At 39.6% G+C, this 21,553-nt stretch overlaps 2 protein-coding genes across 18 annotated transcripts in view; one reads left to right on the forward strand and one right to left on the reverse strand.

The window, feature by feature from the left end:
• Positions 1-395: 395 nt before the first annotated feature.
• ormdl1 (ORMDL sphingolipid biosynthesis regulator 1) lies at positions 396-21,068 on the reverse strand. Of its 2 annotated transcripts, XM_078228563.1 has the most exons (5): positions 20,977-21,055; positions 14,851-14,985; positions 8,661-8,841; positions 3,706-3,857; positions 396-1,578 (listed from the first exon to the last, which is right to left on the reverse strand). In XM_078228563.1, exons 3-5 carry the CDS (start codon positions 8,832-8,834, stop codon positions 1,443-1,445), a joined length of 462 nt encoding a protein of 153 aa, XP_078084689.1. In that variant the 5' UTR covers positions 8,835-8,841; positions 14,851-14,985; positions 20,977-21,055; the 3' UTR covers positions 396-1,442. The 2 variants fall into 2 exon arrangements, with proteins under 2 accessions (XP_078084689.1, XP_078084688.1); XM_078228562.1 differs by lacking the exon at positions 14,851-14,985 and having other exon boundaries at positions 20,977-21,068.
• Positions 21,069-21,301: 233 nt separating this feature from the next.
• pms1 (PMS1 homolog 1, mismatch repair system component) overlaps positions 21,302-21,553 on the forward strand; it is a 101,397-nt gene continuing 101,145 nt past the window's right edge. For 2 of the 16 annotated variants that reach the window (XM_078228564.1, XM_078228588.1), the window contains exon 1: positions 21,302-21,410. The gene's annotated coding sequence lies outside the window, so the exon portion shown is untranslated. Of the gene's footprint in view, positions 21,527-21,553 lie in introns of all 16 variants that reach the window. The other 14 variants (XM_078228566.1, XM_078228587.1, XM_078228590.1 and 11 more) reach the window with 13 other exon arrangements.

Here is a 21,553-nt window from a genome sequence, read left to right on the forward strand (position 1 = left end):
GCTCTACCTCACACCTGTTTCACAAACTGAAGGTTCAAATAAACAGACCAGATGTGGGGCCTGGGGTAATGTTTGCAACTTTTTTTGTAAACACTTACCCTAATACAGAATTTTGAACCAATCTCAATTAGTTATGCTGCTGATAACCTCCAATGACAGACTGCCAAGATTTTGATACATGTCAGCCAGCACAAATTGATGCCTCAGGAATTTGGGCTGCTTGGACCATTCCTTACACCAACTCCAACAGCTATGGAGTTGCGAAAGAAAAAAAAATCATGGCCAAGAAGGTAGACAATCAGCTCAATACTCTACCAGTGCCACTATTAAGCCAGCTGCCAAGATTTGTGCAAGGGCAGCTGAGGTGACAGGTCCAAGCCCTTTCTTTTTTTCCCCCACCTGAAACTAGTTAGCTCCTGTTCAACACATTTTCCTGAACACAAGTAACAGATTGAAAAATTAGCATGAGAGTTGTAAATGAATGAACACTGACATATTTACTTCACCACTGAAACTAAATCAAATAGATCAGTGGTACAGAAAAGCTGAGAAACAATTGGTATCTAACATATCAGCCAAAATACATCACAAACCACAAGTTTTCTCTGAAATACAATTTCATAGTAATCCCCCCATCATGAAACATACATAAGAAACACTGTGCAATGTAATATCACTTTATATATTTGACTACAATTAATCAGATGACATTGCATGGAACAGAAGTATATATCCTACTGTATACTCCAAGCTATGAAGTATTTCATTTAGATGATTGATAAAAGTGAAGCCAATAAAGAGAAACCTTACAAGTATAACCCAAAAAATGGATTACAATAACTCAATATATTGAGCATTAAGTTTGATTCTCCACAAATCTACCCCTGTACCATAATTTTCTTAATCTTTAATGCAAATAACAGAAGTAACAACAGTATGCAATCAAGACTTAAGATGACAAAAAATAATCTTAAAACTCAAGCTGCCAACCATCTCCTGTTGATGGTAGTGGCTCAATCCTCTGTACCTCATAGTAAATAAACAAGCCTTTCACTCGGAGTGTCCCAAGTTGCAGTACTTCTATGCAACTCCTTTCTTTAATACACTTGTGCCATCTTCATAAAGCTGTGCACAATTTGTTCAGTACAATGAAGCTCCTTCCAATGTCAGAGCTGGGCCTGCCCAGTTTGTTGCGGGAAGCTTTTTACAATATTAAGTATTCATACATGCTCCAATTACCAGATTTCATTTGTTTTTTTCTCCTTTTACAAAACAAAAATACAAATCTGTTTTTGAAATGGATACAAACAATGAAAATGGCATTAAGACATACATAGACTGCTGAGTACACTAGTTACAGTTAACAGTACAGCAGATTACCAGCTTTAAGTCTTCCCAGTAGATATAACAAGCTAGTTAGAACATGGGTGATGACTTCCAAATTAGTATTTATTTATTCCAAGGATCCGAACTCCATGTAGTTGAGGCAGTTTAGGAATCAACACCGTCAAGAGAGATGCTGTATTGACAATAAAATGTGTTGGATCATACTTAGTATAAAAACTGGCCAGGAAATACCTACAAGAAATAAAATGATATTTAGCAAACTCAAATAAAAAGCATCACAATTCTTCCTTGCGAATCTACATAATTTAACAAAGGTCCTATGCTCCTCATACCAATATAATTCTTATTCTTGGTATTTTGCATCTCCATGAGCTATTTATAAAAACATTGCAAGCATTTGTTAAGTGTATTTCTCATGATATATTTCCATTGTTCTTTCAGGCTACAAAAACAACAATTCAACGTTAAAAATATTCTCTATATCTTTAAGTATACACGTCAGCTATTTAAAGTGAAAGAGGACAGATGATCTGCTCTCAAATCTCTACCCATAGTTGAGCGAGCCATTGTGTACTGCAATATTCCTTTCACTTCAATTCCACCCTTGAGAAAATACTTGATCTTGCTTTAATCTTGGTGAGCTGTTCAAACTGGGAGTTTCAGAACGAATCATTGTTGCAAATCAATTTAATATACTTCCATTTCTACAAAAGTCCGACTGTACCACTACCAAGTCCCTTATATACGCCTTAATCTCCTGCAGGTTTGACCATTTTAACTTTTGCTGGCCATCCATCTACCACCCTCCATAGACATTTGTGCTCATATCAAGTCTGCACGAGTGCTCATTCTTCTTGTCCTTGGCCTAAATTGGCTCCCCATGTCCTCCAATAACTCATTTAAAAATTCTCACCCTAATCTTTCCACAATATCACCCCACCCTCTATGCAACCTTCCCCAGGCCTATATACCACCTAAACATCTGGCTCTTGTGACTCAGGCTTTTTGTACATCATTCCCTCCATTCATTAGAACAATGCAGAGCCTTGAACTGTATGGGTCCTGCTCAAAGGAATCCCCATCCCACCCACCCCATGAACTGTTTGTACTTCCTTCAAATAAACTTCTCATCAGCCAATTATTTGGTAATTTCTCTTCATCTTGTCTTTCCAGAATTCTCGTTGCATTTTCTTTAGGTCTTTCTACAAAGCACCTTGGAGTTCTTTGTACCTTACAGGTCACATATAATGGCCATTACTTGTATGAATGTGATAAAACTTTCATTTGGATATTAAAATATTTCCCCCACTTCTCCTTCAGAATTTTTCTATAACACATTGAAGACATCTTGTTTGCTCACTCACTCTAATGGCCTGTTTACAGGTTTAATGTTATTATTGGCACCTTCTTCCCATGTTCTCTGCCCAAAGGAAGAATTCAATGGGAATTGAAGCCCCATAGTTTTGGGGCTAATCTGATTCAGACCTTCACCATATAGCCAACTGGGCCCTCCTATAAACACCTTCTGGTCCATACAAGCATGTAAACATGCTCAGATTCTGATATCGGTGTTATCCTGTCATATTTGCTTTACTGTTTGATTACAAACTTCACATTTGGAAGTACAGGTCTAATTGATTCACTTTATAATAGCTAATTAAAACAATTTAACTTCTCTTTGTAGTTGGATGCAATCACACAAAAGGAAAGTAGAAAGGTTGGTAATGTTTGAAATCATTTTTAATTCCATTTTGAATGTAAAGTTACATTATATTTTGTCTTATTTTAGGATGACATTTAAAAGAAAACACAACCCATCTGACACCGAGGATGCCTTGTGTTATCTCCAGTGGACTGCTCAATTTCAGAACACAGAATAGAATCCATAGAAATAGTGCAAAAGGAGGCCATTTGGCCCATAGAGTCAGCACCGGCCCTCCAAAAGAGCCCTCACCCTGGCCCATCCACCCGCTCCACCCTATCCCTGTAACCCTATGCATTGATTGTGGCCAATCCACTTAACCTGCACATTTTTTGGACACTATGGGTCAATTTAGCATGGACAATCCAACTAACCTTCACATCTTTGGAGTGTGGGGGAAACCTGGGCACCTGGAGGAAATCCGCATGGATACAGAGAGACCGCACAAATTCCACACAGTCACCCAAAGCCGGAATCAAATCCAGGTTCCTAGTGCTGTAAGGCAGCAGTGCCAATCACTGTGTCACCGTGCCGCCCTAATCATTAGTATAGCTGTGCAATGGTATAAAGCTATCACAAGTTGTCACAATAGCTAGGATGGTAAAAGGGTTATGAGAATGCTTATTTGCATTTACTTAAGCAAAGTGGGTTCTTACAGAATAATTGGTGAGATAGTAAGGAATTTTCTGGAAGATGTAAATTGTACTCCATAATCCAGTTGTTCCCAGTGTGTCAGAAGTCTTGCTTTCCCTTGATCAGGTGTTTCGAAAGGTGTCCCTTTGACTGCATGCAAGAACACATACATTCCCTGCAGATAAGTGGAAGTCAGTTAAATTACAGATAACCTTATATTACAAATGACTGCACTCCAACCAGAAACAAATACCAGAAATAATGGACTTTATTCATTGCAGTTTAGCAATTCTCCCTAGAAATTCTAGGCTTGCCCAAATTAGGGAAACTGAGAAAGAATTAAGGCTACCTGCAGTAACTGCATTTTTTCCGAACATGCTTTGAAGCAAAGATTAGATGTTAAAATAATCTTTGAAAGCAAAGTAGAGATAGTAAATGTACAACGTTAGGTAGATACAAGTCCTGATTGAAACAAAAGCAAAACCAGATTATGCTGGAGGGACTCAGCAGGTCTGGCAGCATCTTTGGCAGAGAAACAAAGTTAACTTTTCAGGTCGATGACCTTTCATCAGACCTCTTGATCACACACCTTTCGATGTGCAAATTGATTAATAGGCACTCATGGAGACCTCAAAATGAGGTTGGCTTAGGGAATAAAAATATGTTGCATCGGTTCTGGAGGTGGTGTTCTGGAGATAAGGCTCAGGCGCAGAGTAAAAGTAGCTTTGCTCTGCATCTAGCCATGCCACACATGGCTTGAATCGGAAATCAATGGCACAGGCCATTCAGCCCATTGAATGCGTACTGTCTGAAAGAGAGCTAGTAAGTAGTCTCACAACACCAGGTTAAAGTCCAACAGATTTATGTGGTAGCACAAGCTTTTGGATTGTCGCTCCTTCATTAGGTGAGTGAAGAGTTGTGTTCACAAACAGAGCATATACAGACACAAACTCAATTTACAAGATAATGGTTGGAATGCGAGTCTTTACAGGTAATCAAGTCTTAAAGGTTGAGACAATGAGTGGAGAGAGGGTTAAGCACAGGATAAAGAGATGTGTATTGTTTCCAGACAGGACAGTTAATGAGATTTTGCAAGCCCAGGCAAGTCGTGGGGGGTTACAGATAGTGTGACATGAACCCAAGATCCTGGTTGAGGCCGTCCTCATGTGTGCGGAATTTGGCTATCAGTTTCTACTCAGCGATTCTGCATTGTCGTGTGTTGTGAAGGCCGCCTTGGAGAACGCTTACCCGAAGATCAGAGGCCGAATGCCCGTGACTGCTGAATCTGCACATGAGGACAGCCTCAACCAGGATCTTGGGTTCATGTCACGCTATCTGTAACCCCCACGACTTGCCTGGGCTTGCAAAATCTCACTAACTGTCCTGGCTGAAGACAATACACACCTCTTTAACCTGTGTTTAACCCTCTCTCCACTCACATTTTCTGTACCTTTAAGACTTGATTACCTGTAAAGACTTGCATTCCAACCATTATCTTGTAAATTGAGTTATGTCTATATATGCCCTGCTTGCCTGGTGAAGGAGCGATACTCTGAAAGCTTGTGCTACCAAATAAACCCGTTGGACTTTAACCTAGTGTTGTGAGACTTCTTAATGTGCTTACCCCAGTCCAATGCCGGCATCTCCACATCATGAAATTGAGCTAACCAGTTTAATCCCACTTTTTGGTCCATAGGTTACAGCATATTAAATACATATTCAAGTTATTTTTAAATGCAGTGAAAGCTTCTATCTCTATTACCCTTGCAGTTCCAGACCGCCATTATCCTTTGGTTGAATCCCCAACTCTTTTCTAACCCTTCTCCCAATTACTTTGAATTTATGTCCCCTGAGTACTAACCACTCTTAAGGGAAACAGTCCTTCCTATCTGCTGTATCAAGGTCCTTCATAATTTTGTACACCTAAATCGCTCCTCAGCCTCCTCTGCTCCAAGGAAAATAATCTCAGTATATTCAATCTTAACTCACCAAAATTCTTTTCAGTCCTGGCAACATAAATAGTTGTACAGCAACTTCAACATAATGAAACATCGAGGCATTTTGCAGGAATATTATAAGACAGTGTATGATATTGAGCTACGCAAGGTTATATTTGGTCAGAAGATGAAAATCTTGGTCAAAGAGGTAGATTTTAAGACATGTCTTAAAGGAGGAAAGCAAGGTAAGGATGTGGAGAGCTGTAGGGATGAATTCCCAAGCTTATAATCGGGAATGCACAAGAGGCCAGAATTAGAAAACTGCAACTTTTTTGGGAGGGTAGAGGAAATTAGAAATTGGGAGGAGCAAGGCCATGGAGGGATGAGAATTTCAAAATTATGGAGTCAACTCAAGTAGACAAGCACAGGATTGACAGGGGAATCAAACCTGCTGCGAGTTAAAACAGGGACAGTAGAGATTTGGATGACCTCAAGTTCACACAGAGTAGAATGAAAATCTTGTAAATCTCTGTATCCTCTAGTGTGATGTGCAGATGCCGGTGTTGGACTGGGGTAAACACAGCAAGAAGTTTAACAACACCAGGTTAAAGTCCAACAGGTTTATTTGGTAGCAAAAGCCACACAAGCTTTCGGAGCCCCAAGCCCCTTGAAGGGGCTTGGGGCTCCGAAAGCTCCTCTAGTGTGACCAAATGTTTCCTGTAATGCAGTGGCCAGAACTGTATGCAGTAATCTAGTTGTGGCCTAATTGTGTGTTATTTTTAAAAAAACAGTTCAAGCATAACCTTCCTGCTTTTATTTTCCATGCCTCAATTATTTAAGAAAATTATCCCATTCACCCTTTTTTTGTCAGTTTATTCACTTATTTTGCTACCATCAGGAATCTGTGGACATAAACTCTGCTCCACTTGTCAAAATCCTCCCATTGGTGTATTCCATTGTTTTGTTTACCCTTCAGAAATGCATTAACTCACTTTTCCAGATTGAATTCCAGTTGCCACTTTTCTGCTCATTTGACCAGTCCATTGCTACTTGCTTGCAAGCCACAGCTTTTTTCCCCTCAATACTAACCACACAACCAATTTAAGTATAAGCTACACATTTTTAAATCATTCTCCCTTCATTTAAATGTAAATAATTTATATATGCACCATGAAAAGCAAATTACCTAGAACTGAGCCCAGCAGAACCCCAGTAGAAACAGCCATCCAGTCACAAAAGCATCCATTGACAGGAAGAAAAGAATAATGGTCAATGAGCCAATTCTCTATCCGAATCGCCACTTCCCCTTGAATAAAATTGGGTTTTATTTTTCTGACCAGTCTGGTATATGGGACCTAATCAAAAATCTTCCTAAAATCTATGTGCATCAAATATGCTACCATCAAGCCTCCTTATCTCCTCAGGTAATGAGGCTTGACTAATTTGTGTCTTTCTAAATTGACGATTAATAGTGTTATCAGAATATTTTCAAATATTGTCCCACCACCGGGTTTAGGCTGAGCATCTACCCCTTCCTCCTTTTGTAAAATGGTACATCTTTCTGGCATCTTGCCTACAGGGAGAGAGGATTGAAAACTATGGTCAGAGCCTTCGCTATTACTTTCCCAGCTCCTCTTAACAGCCAGGGTTACATTTCATCCAGGCCTGGCAATTTATCCACTTTCAAAAAGGTGCAAGACCCTTTCACTATGCTTATCCCATTTCACACACTTCCTCCTCTACCTCCTCAACTGTAACATCTGCATTGTCCCCCCCTTTTGTGAAGTCAGGCAAAAGTGTTCATGACAAACCATGCCCATATCTTATACCTCCATAAACCGGTTATCTCTTCAATCTCCAATAGGCCTTATTCTTTCTTTACTTATCCACTTGTTCTTTTTGTACTTACAAAACATCTTTGGGTTTTCTTTTATTTCACTTGCCAGTATTTCTTCATGTCCTTTCTTTGTTGTACTATTTTTCCATATTAACTTCATCCCTGCACTTCCTATATTCCTCTAGGCTTTTTGCAATATTGAGCTCTTAGTATTGGACATGAGCTCCCCTTTTTTTACTTATCCTATCCTGTACACTCCTTGGTATAAATTGTGCCCCTTTCTCGATCAAGCACTAGACAATAAAATGCAGTTGCTGCCAGGTAATGCTAATTTTTAAATCAATAAAGCTTTTTCTTTCCTGTTAAAAGGCCCTGCCATTTCTGCCCAATACCAACTTCTACCTATAATTCCAGCTGGATTATCCTAGCCTAGTGTGAAGAAATGTAATGGAGACAAGTATTTCCCAACTTTAGCACAAGAATTTAAAACCAACATTTGATGGAATGTAAAGCCTCCAGCAAACATTACAAAACAATAAATACACTTTATTCCTGCCCATGGCCACATTAATGAATTATTCCAAGTGAACACTTAAATTTCATCCAAAATAACTGCAAAAATAAAATGGCTCCAAGTTATTTATCTCTAACTGCATAATATTTATGGGACCCCTATAAAAATCACTTTTAAATCTTCCCCTCCTATTCATCATTGTTGTTTTTAAAAAGGTGATCCCTGCTTCCCAAGTACAATAGTAATGGAGAAAAGTAAATAAATTCAAACATTGCTGTTCAAACATAAGATTGCTGTGAATTATATGTTTTTTGTGACTTTAATTGCAGATCATCAAAATATTTTATTAAAATAGTAAGCCCCTCTCACTTTCAAGCAACCCAACATTTAGGACACTGTTTAAAGGTAAATTACATGTATTCCAAGTTACCAAACCTGTCCTTCAGTGCAATGTTTGGTTTTCAGTCCCTGAAATACAATGAAAGTAGTTGTGATATTGAAAAAGCAATTTTTAATTAAAAATCCACAACAGTTTTCTAATCAACCTTGCAGGAAACACTCATTGCTTGGTCTGATGGTATTTGATTTTTTGATGAGTCCAAAAGTTTCTATGAAATGATCTTTTGCAGAAAGTACAACAGGACATGTAAAAACAGCAGACAGTAGTAATACAAGTGGTCAGTTACTCACCAAGTTGTGAATTACATTTGTTAAAGTCCACACAACAGGGACAGTGAAGAAAGGGATGCTCAAGAGCACTATATGAAGCATCCCAACACCAAGTGCATATGTCAGCCATATTCCACGGCTGTTCATCACTCTTGTATTGGGATTCACCTCACTGTGTGCAACGCCAACGTTCATCTTTTATCTGCAAGGATTAAAAGAAAAGGTTTACACACCTGCCTCCTTGGCGTCAAGTATTTAAGTTCTTCAAATCAAATGAAAATAAGAGCTGTTGAAAACCTTATCTGTTAGACAATAATTAAAAAAAGTTGGGTACTCCTCATGATGCATCTAACTCAATTGCTAGGATTTCCCTTAACTTTTATTAAAATACCCCCTTTCTTCCAATCTGTTCTCACTTTTAAAATTTATTCTTTAATAGTATGTGGGCGTCACTGGCAAGGCCAGCATCTGTTGCCCATCCCCAATAGTCCTTGAACTGAGTGGGCTTGGTAGGCCATTTCATAGGGCTGTTATACATTTTACACTGGATCTGGATCAACATGTAGGTGAGACCAGGTAAGGAAGGCATATTTTCTTCCCGAAAGGGCATTAGCAAATCAAGTGGGGTTTTTAATGACAATAGATGATAGTTTAATGATCAGCATTACTGAGACTAGCTTTCAATTCCAGGTTTTATTAATTGAATTCAAATTTCACCAGCTGCTGTGGTGGGATATGCATATGTCAGCCATATTCCACGGCTGTTCATCACTCTTGTATTGGGATTCACCTCATTGTTTCTAGAGCAAGGATCCAGCCTGGGCTCCTGGATTACTAATCCGATGACTTTACCACCACACCACCATCTTCCCCCCAAAACGTATGAATGCACTTGGAACAAGTGTAGCATAGAAATAAAATTAATCAACAATATTTTAATGATGTTTTGATACAAGTATAAACTGACCATTTATTCAGACCTACAATGCATACTGATGTCTTGATAGACATTATATAAGCTATGTATTTTATGCAAGTCCATCATTTACCTAATAGGGTGAACATCATGCAATGTGAATTTTGAAATTTGCTAACTGATGCAACACACAAGTACAGCAAAAGGTAATTTGGCCCATATTTTCTGCACTGGCTCCTAAGAGAACAATCCAAAATGAATCATCCCGCCCCCTTTTATTCCCATGGTCCTTTATCTCATTTTGCAGTCAATGTTTATCTGGTTTTCCATTAAAAGATGCAATGTTTCCTATTCCATCAATGGCAAAGAATTCCACATTCCAACAACTTTCTAAATAAAGGATTTTAAAATAATATTCCCTGTTCTCGGACTCTGCAACCAGAGAAAATACCCTACCCCCAAAGACCCCTCTTCATAGGGGTAGGGTATTTAAAGAGAGAGAACTCTTAAACTTCTTGGTTCTAGTGAAAGTAGTTTCATTATCTGACGTCCTCAGAATTGTAGTTTTCCATCTTGCTGGCATTCTAATGACTGTACACGGTACATACCCTATGGCTTAAAATGTCCTTTTTCCAACTGTTCAGAGTCATCTAACTGTGGTTTAACCAACATTTGGCAAAAATTTATCTTCAGCATTTTACTCTTTGTTATCTCTGTATGTTCCTACTTATAAAACCCCAAATTATGGCCTGTTTGGTTTAATCTACTTGCACTTGTAAGCAATTATGTACTGAGAACTGCTATGTCTTAATTGTTCACCCACACTCTTCAGCCTCTTTACATTGAGTGCGTACTCCCATTTTTGTTTATCCTCACAAAAAGTATGAACCCACACTTATCCAAATTAAATTGCAGGCCATTAACTTGTATACATCTTCCTGAAGTTCGCAATCTCGTTGTTTGCCAAACCCCCTTGAGCAGTCAGCAGGTTTCAAGGTTGTACTCTCTGTCCCCCACCAATCCAAATCATCTATACATACCAAGAACAAAAGTGGACAAACGCTGACCCCGGAAGTAGAGCACTTCTAACCCTATCTCCAATCTAAACAATACCAATTTCTCCTAATTCTTTGATTCTGGATTGTCAAGCAAATTTCAAGCTATTACATTTCCATACAACTAATTTTCTAACAAGCCTCCTTTTGAGATACCTTATTGAATGCCTTCTGAAATCTGCTAAGTTATTCTTGTGAAATGTAACTTTTGTATTTTACAGATAAAGAACCTTTAACAAATCCATGCTAATAATCTTTTGCTCACTAAGTTAAAATTCACAAACCTATAGATCAGGAGGTCAGACATGAGATTAACTGGTCTCTATTTATTGCTTTCATCGTTATCGCTTTTTGAAAGTGTTATAATTTATTGCTCTCCAGTGCCAGTTTCAATTTGCATATTTAAAGAGGATTGAAAAATGGTGGCCAGAGTCTCCACTGCTTATATCCTTACAGCAGCTTAAAGTGAATGCCATCATTGACTTAATCACCTGAAGTTGTATTTTTGCAAACCCAATTCTCTTCTACAGTGATTTCTACTAATTGTTCAATATCCTTCTTCACTACACTTTAACTTTCAATTCTATCATTTAAAAGGTGCAAAATATTTAATATCGCCTCCACACACGAACAGTAGTTGGCCATTCAGCTGCTTGAGCTTGTTCCATCCATCAATGGGATCATGACTGATTTATGACCTATCTCCATCCATCAGCCATCGCCCATATACTTTTATACCACTGGCCAAAAAAACTCAGGTTTAAAACTAACAATTAATCCAGTAGCAATTGCAGTTTGCAGAAAGAAGACAGCTCCATATTCTATCATCCTCTGTGTGAAGAAGTGTCTCCTAAAGAAGCGTCACTCCTGAAAAGTCTGGTTTTAATTTTTTTTTCCACCACAGCCCTTGTCCTAGAGTCCCCAACTAGTGGAAATAATTCTCCCAATCTACCCCATCAGTTCCATCTAATATTTCAGAAAACGTTGATCAAATCACCCCTTAACCTATTAAATTACAAGAAATACAACTCCAGTTTGTGTAATCTCTCCTTGTAATTTACTCTTTGAAATCCACATGTAATTCTGGTAAATCTACACTGAATTCTCCAAGTCAAAATGCCCTCCCTAAATCCAGAAATGCTCACAATACTCCAGGCGTGGTCTGACTAGGACCTAGTATGGTGGCAGCTTATATGCTCTTGTATTCTATTCATCTAGGTATTAAAGGTTAGTACTCCATTAACCGTTGATTTTTCTGGACCTGCTGATGACATTTTAGTGATCTGCATACCTGGATCCCTAAGTCTCTTTAGGCCTTCCTGTTTCGAGCTTTTTAGCATTTAGAAAGTACCGTGTTCTATTTCTTTTAGGTCCAAAGTGGATTACCTCATATTTGCCTACATTTAAATCCATTTGCCCATTGACTTAATCCATTAATACCCCTTTGGAATTTAATGCTTCCATCTATACTGCTTACAATGCCTCCTATCTTTGTGTCATTGGTAAATTTGGATAGGTGGCTTTCTGTCCCATCATCATTACAGTTAATGAGTACAGTGAATATTGAGGTCTCAACCCAGATCCTTGTGGGACACCACAAGCCACATCTTGTCAATTAGAGTTACTGTCCATTATCCCTACTCTTGTTCTCCTTACGCTCAGCCAGTTTGCTAACCAGGTAAATAATTTGCCTTCGATTCCATGAGCCTCAATTTTAACAAAGTTTTTTTTAAATGAGGGCTTTATCAAAATCCATAAAAACATCCACATATATTCCCCTGTACACAACTTTTATCATCTCGTCAAAAAGATTTCAGTCAGATTTGCTGGATCTCTCTGAACAACTGCAAATTTACAGGTGTTCAGTCATCCTCTCCTTAATTATAGATTCTTGCAATTTCTTGAGAACAGATGCAAGGCGAACTCACTTACAATTTCATGATTCCATAGAAGAGTAACATGCAAGATTTTTAATCTAAGAGAATGGTTCCAAAATAGTGAGAACTTTGGAAGATTATAGTTAGGGCATCTGCAATATTCTCATATACTACATTTGAAACACTAGGATGGAAACCATCTGGGAATCTGTCAATCTTTAGTGCCATTAGTTTCTCCATCACTATCACCTTACTTATGTTATTTTGTTAGGCCCTAACTTAAAAGTGGTTTTCTTGGGATGCCTGGCTTTTTCTCGACTGAATTTTCATTGACATCATTTATCAGTTTTCAAAGGGCCAATGCTGTTTCTGAGCACCTGTTCTCTCACATAAAGTTAAATGTTTATGTTGATTTCTAAATGCCTTGCAAGTTTCTTTTCATGCTTCCTTTTTGCATCACCTTTGTATCAGTCTTTCCTGCTCTATCTTTTCCATTTGCCAAGATCGATGCTCTTTTTGTATGTTATAGTCATAGAGTAGAATAGCACAGAAAAGGCCCTTTGGCCCATCGACTCTGCACTGACAATAATTATCACTAAAGTTGCGCTAATCCCATTTTCCAGCACCTGTCGCATATCCTTGACTGTTATGATATTTCAAGTACTCATCCAAATATTTATATAAAAGTTGTAAGGTTTCCAGCCTCCATTACCTTCCCAGACAGTGCATTCCAGATTCTCATCACCCACAGTGAAAAATATTTTCTCTAATCCCCTCTGAATCTTCTGCCCCTCACCCTAAAGTGATGCCCCCTCATGATTGACCCCTCAACCAAGAGGAATAAGTGCTTCTTATTCACCCTGTCCAAACCCCTCAATCTTATACACCTCAAGCATGTCCCTGACAGCCTTCTCTGCTCTAAGGAAAACAATCTGAACCTATCCAGTCTCTCCTTACAGCTCAAATGCTCCATCCTAGGCAAACATCCTGATGAATCTGCTCTGTAACCCCTCTAGCGCAGTCACATCCTTCCTAATAGTGAGGTGACCAGAACTGCACACAGTAGTCCAGTTAGACAACATTCTATACAGCTCCAACGTAACCTCTATGCTATGACTGATAAAGGCAAGTGCCCCACATGCCTTAACTACCCTATTCACCTACCCTGCCGTCTTCAGCGATCTGAAATAAATACCCCAAGATCCGTCTGTTCCTCTGAGCTTCCTAGTGTCCTGCCATTCATTAATATTCCCTTGCCATGTCACTTCTTCCAAAGTGCATCACTTCGCATTTATCAGGGTTAACTACCATCTGCCACTGCTCTGCTTATCTGACCAACCCATCTATATCTTCCTATACCTACCATTTTCACAATTAACAACCCTACCAATCTTGGTGTCATCTGCAAACTTATCATTCCCCCCACATTCTCATTTATATCATTTATGTATATAACAAACAATAAAGGGACCCAGCACTGATCCTTGCCACTGTACACCGGCCTCTAGTCACTCAAACAACCTTCTACCACAACCCTGTGTCCTATTACTAATGATGTGGCGATGCCGGCGTTGGACTGGGGTAAACACAGTAAGAAGTTTAACAACACCAGGTAAAAGTCCAACAGGTTTATTTGCTACCAAATAAACCTGTTGGACTTTAACCTGGTATCCTATTACTAAGCCAGTTTCAGATCCATCTCGCCAAGTTTCCCTGAATTTCACATGGTTCAGCCGTCTCAATCTGTCTCCTATGTGGTACCTTGTCATCCACATGCTCAATCACTTTTTCAAAGCTATGCTGACTATCCCTAAATCAACCCATGCCTTTCCAAGTGACGATTAATTCATCCCTTTAGAATTTTCTCCAATAGTTTCCCTACAACTGATGTTATGTTGTCTGTTAACACTTCGGTTGTCCATAGCTATTTTTGTTGGCAGTAGAATTGCCTTTTCAGAGTATAAACTGGTTGAGTCTCATGCAATTATTTTCTGTTAAGCCAGCAAATCAGCCTTCATATCTGAGCATATTAACCTCTATTTTTTTCACTTTCATATCCTTATAAAACTCATTAGCCCTAACTTTTATTAGCCCTGTTAATTATTTCACAGCCCTTAATCATTTAAAGTTTATTTTCTGAACCATTCCAATTTTTCTTCTGTTGTTTTATCCATCAACAGGACCCGATTCAGTCACTTTAAATCTATAGTTAAGCCAGCAAATCAGCCTTCATATCTGAGCATATTAACCTCTATTTTTTTCACTTTCATATCCTTATAAAACTCATTAGCCCTAACTATTATTAGCCCTGTTAATTATTTCACAGCCCTTAATCATTTAAAGTTTATTTATTCATGTCTTACATTAACACTGCAATGAAGTTACATATGACCTTCACAATCTCAATGCCGCCCGTTCAGATTCCTGGGTTTGATCTATGGAACTCCATCCTTTGATTCATATATTTTTGCCTTCTAGAAATACTTCTGTTTCGTATGCTGTCCATCTCACATTTAAGGATTTGCCGGTAACAGAAAGGGGTCGATGAGGGCAATGCTGTTGGACTTCCAAAATATGTTTGTTGAAGCCCATGGAAGAAAAAGAGCAGTGACTACACAGAAATAAAAGTGCTGAGTGACAGGAAGCAGAGTAATGGTGACCAGTTATTTTGGACTGTGCAGTACAGTATTTAGCAGTGTTCCCCTGGAGTTGGTATTAATACCACTGGTTTTCTTAATACATGTCAATGACTTAGACTTGGGTGTCCAGGGCACAATTTCAAAATTGTAAATTATACAAAACTTGGAAGTATTGTGAACTGTGAGAAAGGTGGTGATAGACTTCAAGAGGACAGAGGCTAGTAGATGATAAAGCACATGCAGTAACAGAGAGATTTGGGAGCCAATGTGTACAAACTGTTGAAGATAGCAGGTTGAGAAAGCAATTTTAAAAAAGCATTTGGGTTCATTGTTTTCATTAGCAGGGGAGTAAGAGTACAAAAGCAAGGAAGCTATGGTGAAATTTATTAACAGTAGTTCAACCACAACTGGATTAGTGTGCCCAATTCTGGACATTGCACTTTAGCAAGGAGGTTAAAATCTTGGAGAGGGTGCAGAAGAGCTTTAATAGAATGGTTCCAAGGGCGAAGAACTTCAATTATATGGATAGGTTGGAGAAGCTGGAGTTGTTCTCCTTAGAGGAGAGGAGATTTGACAGAAGTGTTCAGAATCATAGGCATTTAGACAGATATATAGGGAATCATTTCCTTTGGTGGAAGCATCGTGAACCAGAAGACAGAGTATTAAGGTGGTTGATAAAAGAAGCAAAAGCGCCTTGGGGAATTTATCGTAACGCAGTGAATGATTACGATCTGGGATGCACTGGCTGAGGATGTGGTAGCAGCAGATTCAGTCGGGGCTTTCAAATGGGAATTAGATAAATACACAAAGGAAAGAATTTGCAGGGCTATGAGATAGGTTGGGGGAGTGGGGTTACCTGGCTTGTTCTTGTAGTGATGTAGCACAGACTTCACCAGCCAAAGGGCCTCTCTGTGCTGTAACCATTCCATGATTTCCCATCATTATTCAGTTAACCTGTTTGCTAACTTTTCTACCCAATTAAATTGGGCGTGAACTTTGCCCTTTCCCAGACTAGTACTTTACATCTGACTCTTCATCCCTTTTTCAATTTTACTTTGAAACTAATTATGTTACAATTGGTATTTCCAATTGCTCTCCCAGCATCTGCTTACTCTGCTTTATTTCCAAAAATCAAACAATGTTTCTCCCCTCATTGGGCATAGACATAATCCTAAGAAACTGTTCTCGTTCAGCTTAACAATTCTGTGCCAGTGTTTATGTTCCACCATCCTCCTACCATACCTCAGCTATCAACATGTCTTTCTGGTCCTTTATTCTTCACATGTACTCTTTATCCCATTTAAATTGGGATAATTAAAATTGTCTGACATTATTGTTGTTATTCTGACATAACACTTCATTTTATTCTAATTGTGAGCTGTGGCTCAGTGTTGGAACTCTCATTTCCCAATCAGGTTGCAGGTTCAAGTCCAACATCTGAGTCTTGAGCATATACTGTAGAGGATCACATCAGTGTGGTACTGAAAATGTGTTCCACTGTCAAGACATAATAACATAAGAACCAGGTGCCATTTGGCCCTCGAGCCTGCTCCGCCATTCAATAAGATCGTGGCTGATCTTTTCGTGGACTCAGCTCCACTTACCCGCTCACCATAACCCTTAATTCCTTTACTGTTTGAAAATCTATCTTTGCCTTAAAAACATTCAACAAGGTAGACTCAACTGCTTCACTGGGAAGAGAATTCCACAGATTCACAATCCTTTGGGTGAAGAATTTCTTCCTCAACTCAGTCCTGAATCTGCTCCCCCTTATTTAGAGTCTATGCTCCCAAGTTCTGGTTTCACCCACCAGTGAAAACAACCTTCCTGCTTCTATCTTATCTATTCCTTTTATAATTCTTCTAAATTCCAATGCATATAGTCCCAGTGTAATTAGTGTTTCCTCATAAGCCAACCCTCTCAACTCTGGAATCAACCTAGTGAATCTCCTCTGCACCCCCTCCTGTGCCAGTATGCCCTTTCTCAAGTAAGGAGACCAAAACTGTACACAGTACTCCAGGTGTGACCTCACCAGCACCTTATACAGCTGCAACATAACTTCCTTGTTTTTAAACTCCATTCCTCTAGCAATGAAGGACAAATTTCACTTGCCTTTCTAATTACCTGCTGCACTTGCAACCCAACTTTGAGATTCCTGCACAAGGACACCCAGGTCCCTCTGCACAGCAGCATGCTGCAATTTTTTACTATTTAAATAATAGTCCATTTTGCTGTTATTCCTACCAAAATGGATGACCTCACATTTACCAACATTATACTCCATTTATCAGACCCTTGCCCACTCAGAAACAAAGAAGAGTAGGAGAAGGCCATTTGGCCCTTCGAGCCACTTCACCATTCATCACAATCATGACTGATCGTCCAACTCAATAGCCTAATCCTGCTTTCTCCCCATAATCTTTGATCCCATTCGCCCACTCACTTAAACTATGGATATCTCTTTGCAGACATTCAGTGTCCCCTGCAGACTTTGCTCTACCACTCATCTTAGTGTCATCTGCAAACTTTGACACACTACACTTGGTTCCCAATTCCAAATCATCTATGTAAATTGTAAACAACTGTGGTCCCAACACTGATCCCTGAGACAGACCACTAGACACTAATCACCAACCAGAAAAACACCCATTTATCCCCACTCTTTACTTTCTGTTAATTAACTAATCCTCTATCCATGCTAATACATTACCCGCACCGTTATCTTATGAAACAGCCTTTTGTGTGGCACATTGTTGAATGCCTTCTGGAAATCCAGATACGCCACATCCACCGGTTCCCTGTTGTCCACCACGCTCGTAATATCGACAAAGAATTCTGCTAAATTGGTTAAACATGCCCTGCTTTTCATGAACCCAAGCTGTGTCTTCCCAATGGGACAATTTTTATCCAGATGTCTCGCTATTTCTTCTTTGATGATAGATTCAAGCACTTTCCCCACTACAGAAGCTAAGCTAACCAGACTATGGTTATCTACCTTTTGTCTCCCTTCTTTTTTTAAACAATGGCATCACATTTGCTGTTTTCCAATCTGTTGGAACTGCCCCAAAGTCCAGCGAATTTTGGTAAATTACCACGAGTGCATTTGGTATTTCCCCAGCCATCTCTTTTAGTACCCTGGGATGCATTCCATCAGGGCCAGGAGACTTGTCTACCTTTAGGCCCATTAGCTAACCTAACACTGCTCCTTTAGTGATAAAGATCGTTTCTAGGTCCTCATGTGCCATAGCCTTCTTGTCAGCATTTTTTGGCATGTTATTTGTTTTCCACTGTGAAGGCCGACACAAAATGCCTGTTCAATGCCTCAGCCATTTCCTCATTTCCTGTTATTAAATCCCCCTTCTCATCCTCTAAAGGACCAATGTTTACTTTAGCCACTCTTTTTATATATATTTATTGAAACTTTTGCTATGTTATTGTATTCCAAGCTAGTTTCTCATAATCTACCTTACTTTTCTTTATAGCTTTTTTCGTGGCTTTCTGTTGACCTTTAAAGATTTACTAATTCTCTAGTTTCCCACTAATCTTCACCACTTTGTATGCATTTTCTTTCAATTTAATACTCTCCTTTATTTGTTTAGATATCCACGGCCGATTATCTCTTTTTCTACAGTCCTTCCTTATCACTGGTATATACTTTTGCTGAGAACTGTGAAAAATCACTTTGAAAATCCTCCACTGTTCCTCAATTGTCCCACCATAAGGTTTTTGCTCACAGTCTACCTTAGCCAACACCTCCCTCATTCCGTTGTAGTCTCTTTTGTTTAAGCACAAGACATTGGCATTAGATTTTGCCTTCTCACGCTCCATCCGTATTTTAAATTTAACCATACTGTGATCGCTCCTTCCGAGAGGATCCCTAACCGTGAGATCATTAATTATTCCTGTCTCATTACACAGGACTAGATCTAGGATAGCTTGCTCCCTCGTAGGTTCCACTACATACTGTTCGATGAAACTATCGCAGATACATTCCATGAACTCCTTCTCAAGGCTGCCTTGACCGGCCTGGTTTGACCAATCAACATGTAGATTAAAGTCCCCCGTGATAGTTGCCATACCATTTTTACATGCATGAGTTATTTCCTTGTTTATTGCTCGTCCCACCATGATGTTATTCGGCAGCCTACAGACTATGCCTATCAGTGACTTTTTCTCCTTACTATTTCTAATTGCCATCCAAATAGATTCAACACTTTTCTCCATATAACTTGTATCATCACTACCGCCCTGATGTCTCAGAGCTACACCACCTCCCTTACCATCCTGTCTGTCCTTCAGAATAGTCTGATACCCCTGAATATTCTCCCAGTTGTGACCACCCTGCAACAATGTCTCTGTAATGGCCACTAAATCATACACATTCATGATGATTTGTGCCATCAACTCATTTATCTTGTTTCGAATGCTACGAGCATTTAGGTATGCTAGTTTTTAATATCTTATTTTTGAATCCTAACACCCCCATTAATAACATCTGCCGAGCTCTTCTCCCTTTTAACTTTTTTTGTAATTTTCCATGTAGTTGAAACCTTCTCACATGCTAACCTGCTGTTTTGCTTCCTATTAGCCATTATACTTCCCGCTGTTTTTCCCGTAGACTGAAAGACATTAAACTAAGATCTGATATCATAGCACTATTCAAGGGTTGAGTTCCCTCAATATCTTGGCCAATATTTATCTCTAAATCAGCACTACAAAACAGATCATTGTCTCATTGCTATGTACAAATTGGCTGCCGAGTTACCTACACTGCAATTGTGCATATATTTCATTGTCTGAAAAGCACTTTGGGCTATTGTGAAGTTGTGAAATACACAAGGAATGTCATTTTCTATGCAGATGTCATTTGCTCTCTCATTTTCAATGTTTTGTAGCATTAATGCACTTAAAAAATGGTAACATTTCCATTCCTATTTTCAACTTAGCCAAAGGAATCTTTTATTTTAATATCCACAGGACAATGTTATGTTGTAGCACTGTATTAACACACTTTTTCCTCATCTCAAAAAATAAGTGAAGAATCGTAAGTTCCAAGTCCTGTCCAAACTTGGACAGCTCAGGCATGGCTACTATTATTCCATAGTTATTAATGCCACCAATATTCCAATTAATTGTTGAACATTTACACGCTATTCAATCCAGACTGCAACTGACACCAACCAATGTGCCAACAAAATCTGCCTATCCTCCATTCATTGCTAAACATTCTTTATATTTCAGACAAGAATTTTAGCTGTTTACTATTACTATTTTATGTCGATTCAAAATACCAGAGGCAATTAACAAATCAAGATCTTGTTAAAAGCACTCCGAGCAGCCACATATTTGCAGCATTAAGAAAAACTGAGATGTGTGTCTAAACGCAGAGGGAACTCCCTTCATTCTGACCTTTGTTCAACAATCTATTGTTGATCAGTCAACTTGCTGACTGTACTTTCGATACTATTGTAAGGAGGGGAATATAACAAATTCATTCCACCAGCTCTATTCCAATCGAGAATTTGGACATTTGCAATGTAGTGAATTAGTGCATGACCTAATTTCTCCAACCCACTATTAGCCAAATATTAAACTAATTCAAACCAAGCATATTTAAAAGCCGCTAAAACGTTAAGCAACTTGCAATCTGTGTTAATCCTGTTCAAGCACCTTGTGTTGAGGGGGGAGAGGCTGCCTTGTAGGGCTAGGCCACAAAGGAAAATGAGAAAGACCAGAATGGAGAGCTGCAACTCACTGCACTGAGATATCTCCCACAGAAAACAAGCAACGTTTCACTCAGCCTACTGCAAGAAATACCCAAAGGCTGCGTTTCCGCAGTGATTTGCTTACCGAGTTTGAGATGAGGCGCTGCTTGAAGCGAGTGACAGACTCCAACCCCCCCCTCACACTCGATGGCCCCGGATTGAAACAGGCACAGGAGCGGAAACCTGGTGACGCGGCGTGAGTGACAGGCGGAGCCCAGCCTCTCCGCCAATCACCGTAGCCCAGCCTCTCCGCCAATCACCGCAGCCCAACCTCTCCGCCAATCACCGGAGCCCAACCTCTCCGCCAATCACCGCAGCCCAGCCTCTCGGCCAATCAGCAGAGCCCAGCCTCTCCGCCAATCACCGGAACCGACACTCTCCACCAATCATCGGAGACCAGCCTCTCCGCCAATCAGTAGAGATCATGGGGGAAGTAGGCGGGGTTTCCGCCAGCACAGGAGGCGCGCGGAACTGCTACTGGGAGTGAGTGTGGAGCCTGTCCGGCCCAGTGTCCAGCAGGTACTGGGAGTGAGTGTGGAGCCTGTCCAGCAGGTACTGGGAGTGAGCGTGGGGCCTGTCCAGCAGGTACTGGGAGTGAGTGTGGGGCCTGTCCAGTCCAGTGCAGTGTCCAGCAGGTACTGGGAGTGAGTGTGGAGCCTGTC

The sequence above is a fragment of the Mustelus asterias genome, chromosome 14 (genome assembly GCF_964213995.1).
Source record: "Mustelus asterias chromosome 14, sMusAst1.hap1.1, whole genome shotgun sequence".
Taxonomy (NCBI): domain Eukaryota; kingdom Metazoa; phylum Chordata; class Chondrichthyes; order Carcharhiniformes; family Triakidae; genus Mustelus; species Mustelus asterias.

Coding starts and splice junctions, on each gene's coding strand:
- ormdl1 (XM_078228562.1), bottom strand. CDS start 8,834: ATGAACGTTGGCGTTGCACACAGTGAGGTGAATCCCAATACAAGAGTG. Junction 3,858..8,660: donor CAAATGTAATTCACAACTTG/GTGAGTAACTGA, acceptor ACTTATCTGCAG/GGAATGTATGTGTTCTTGCA. Junction 1,579..3,705: donor ACTATCTCACCAATTATTCT/GTAAGAACCCAC, acceptor TATTTCTTGTAG/GTATTTCCTGGCCAGTTTTT.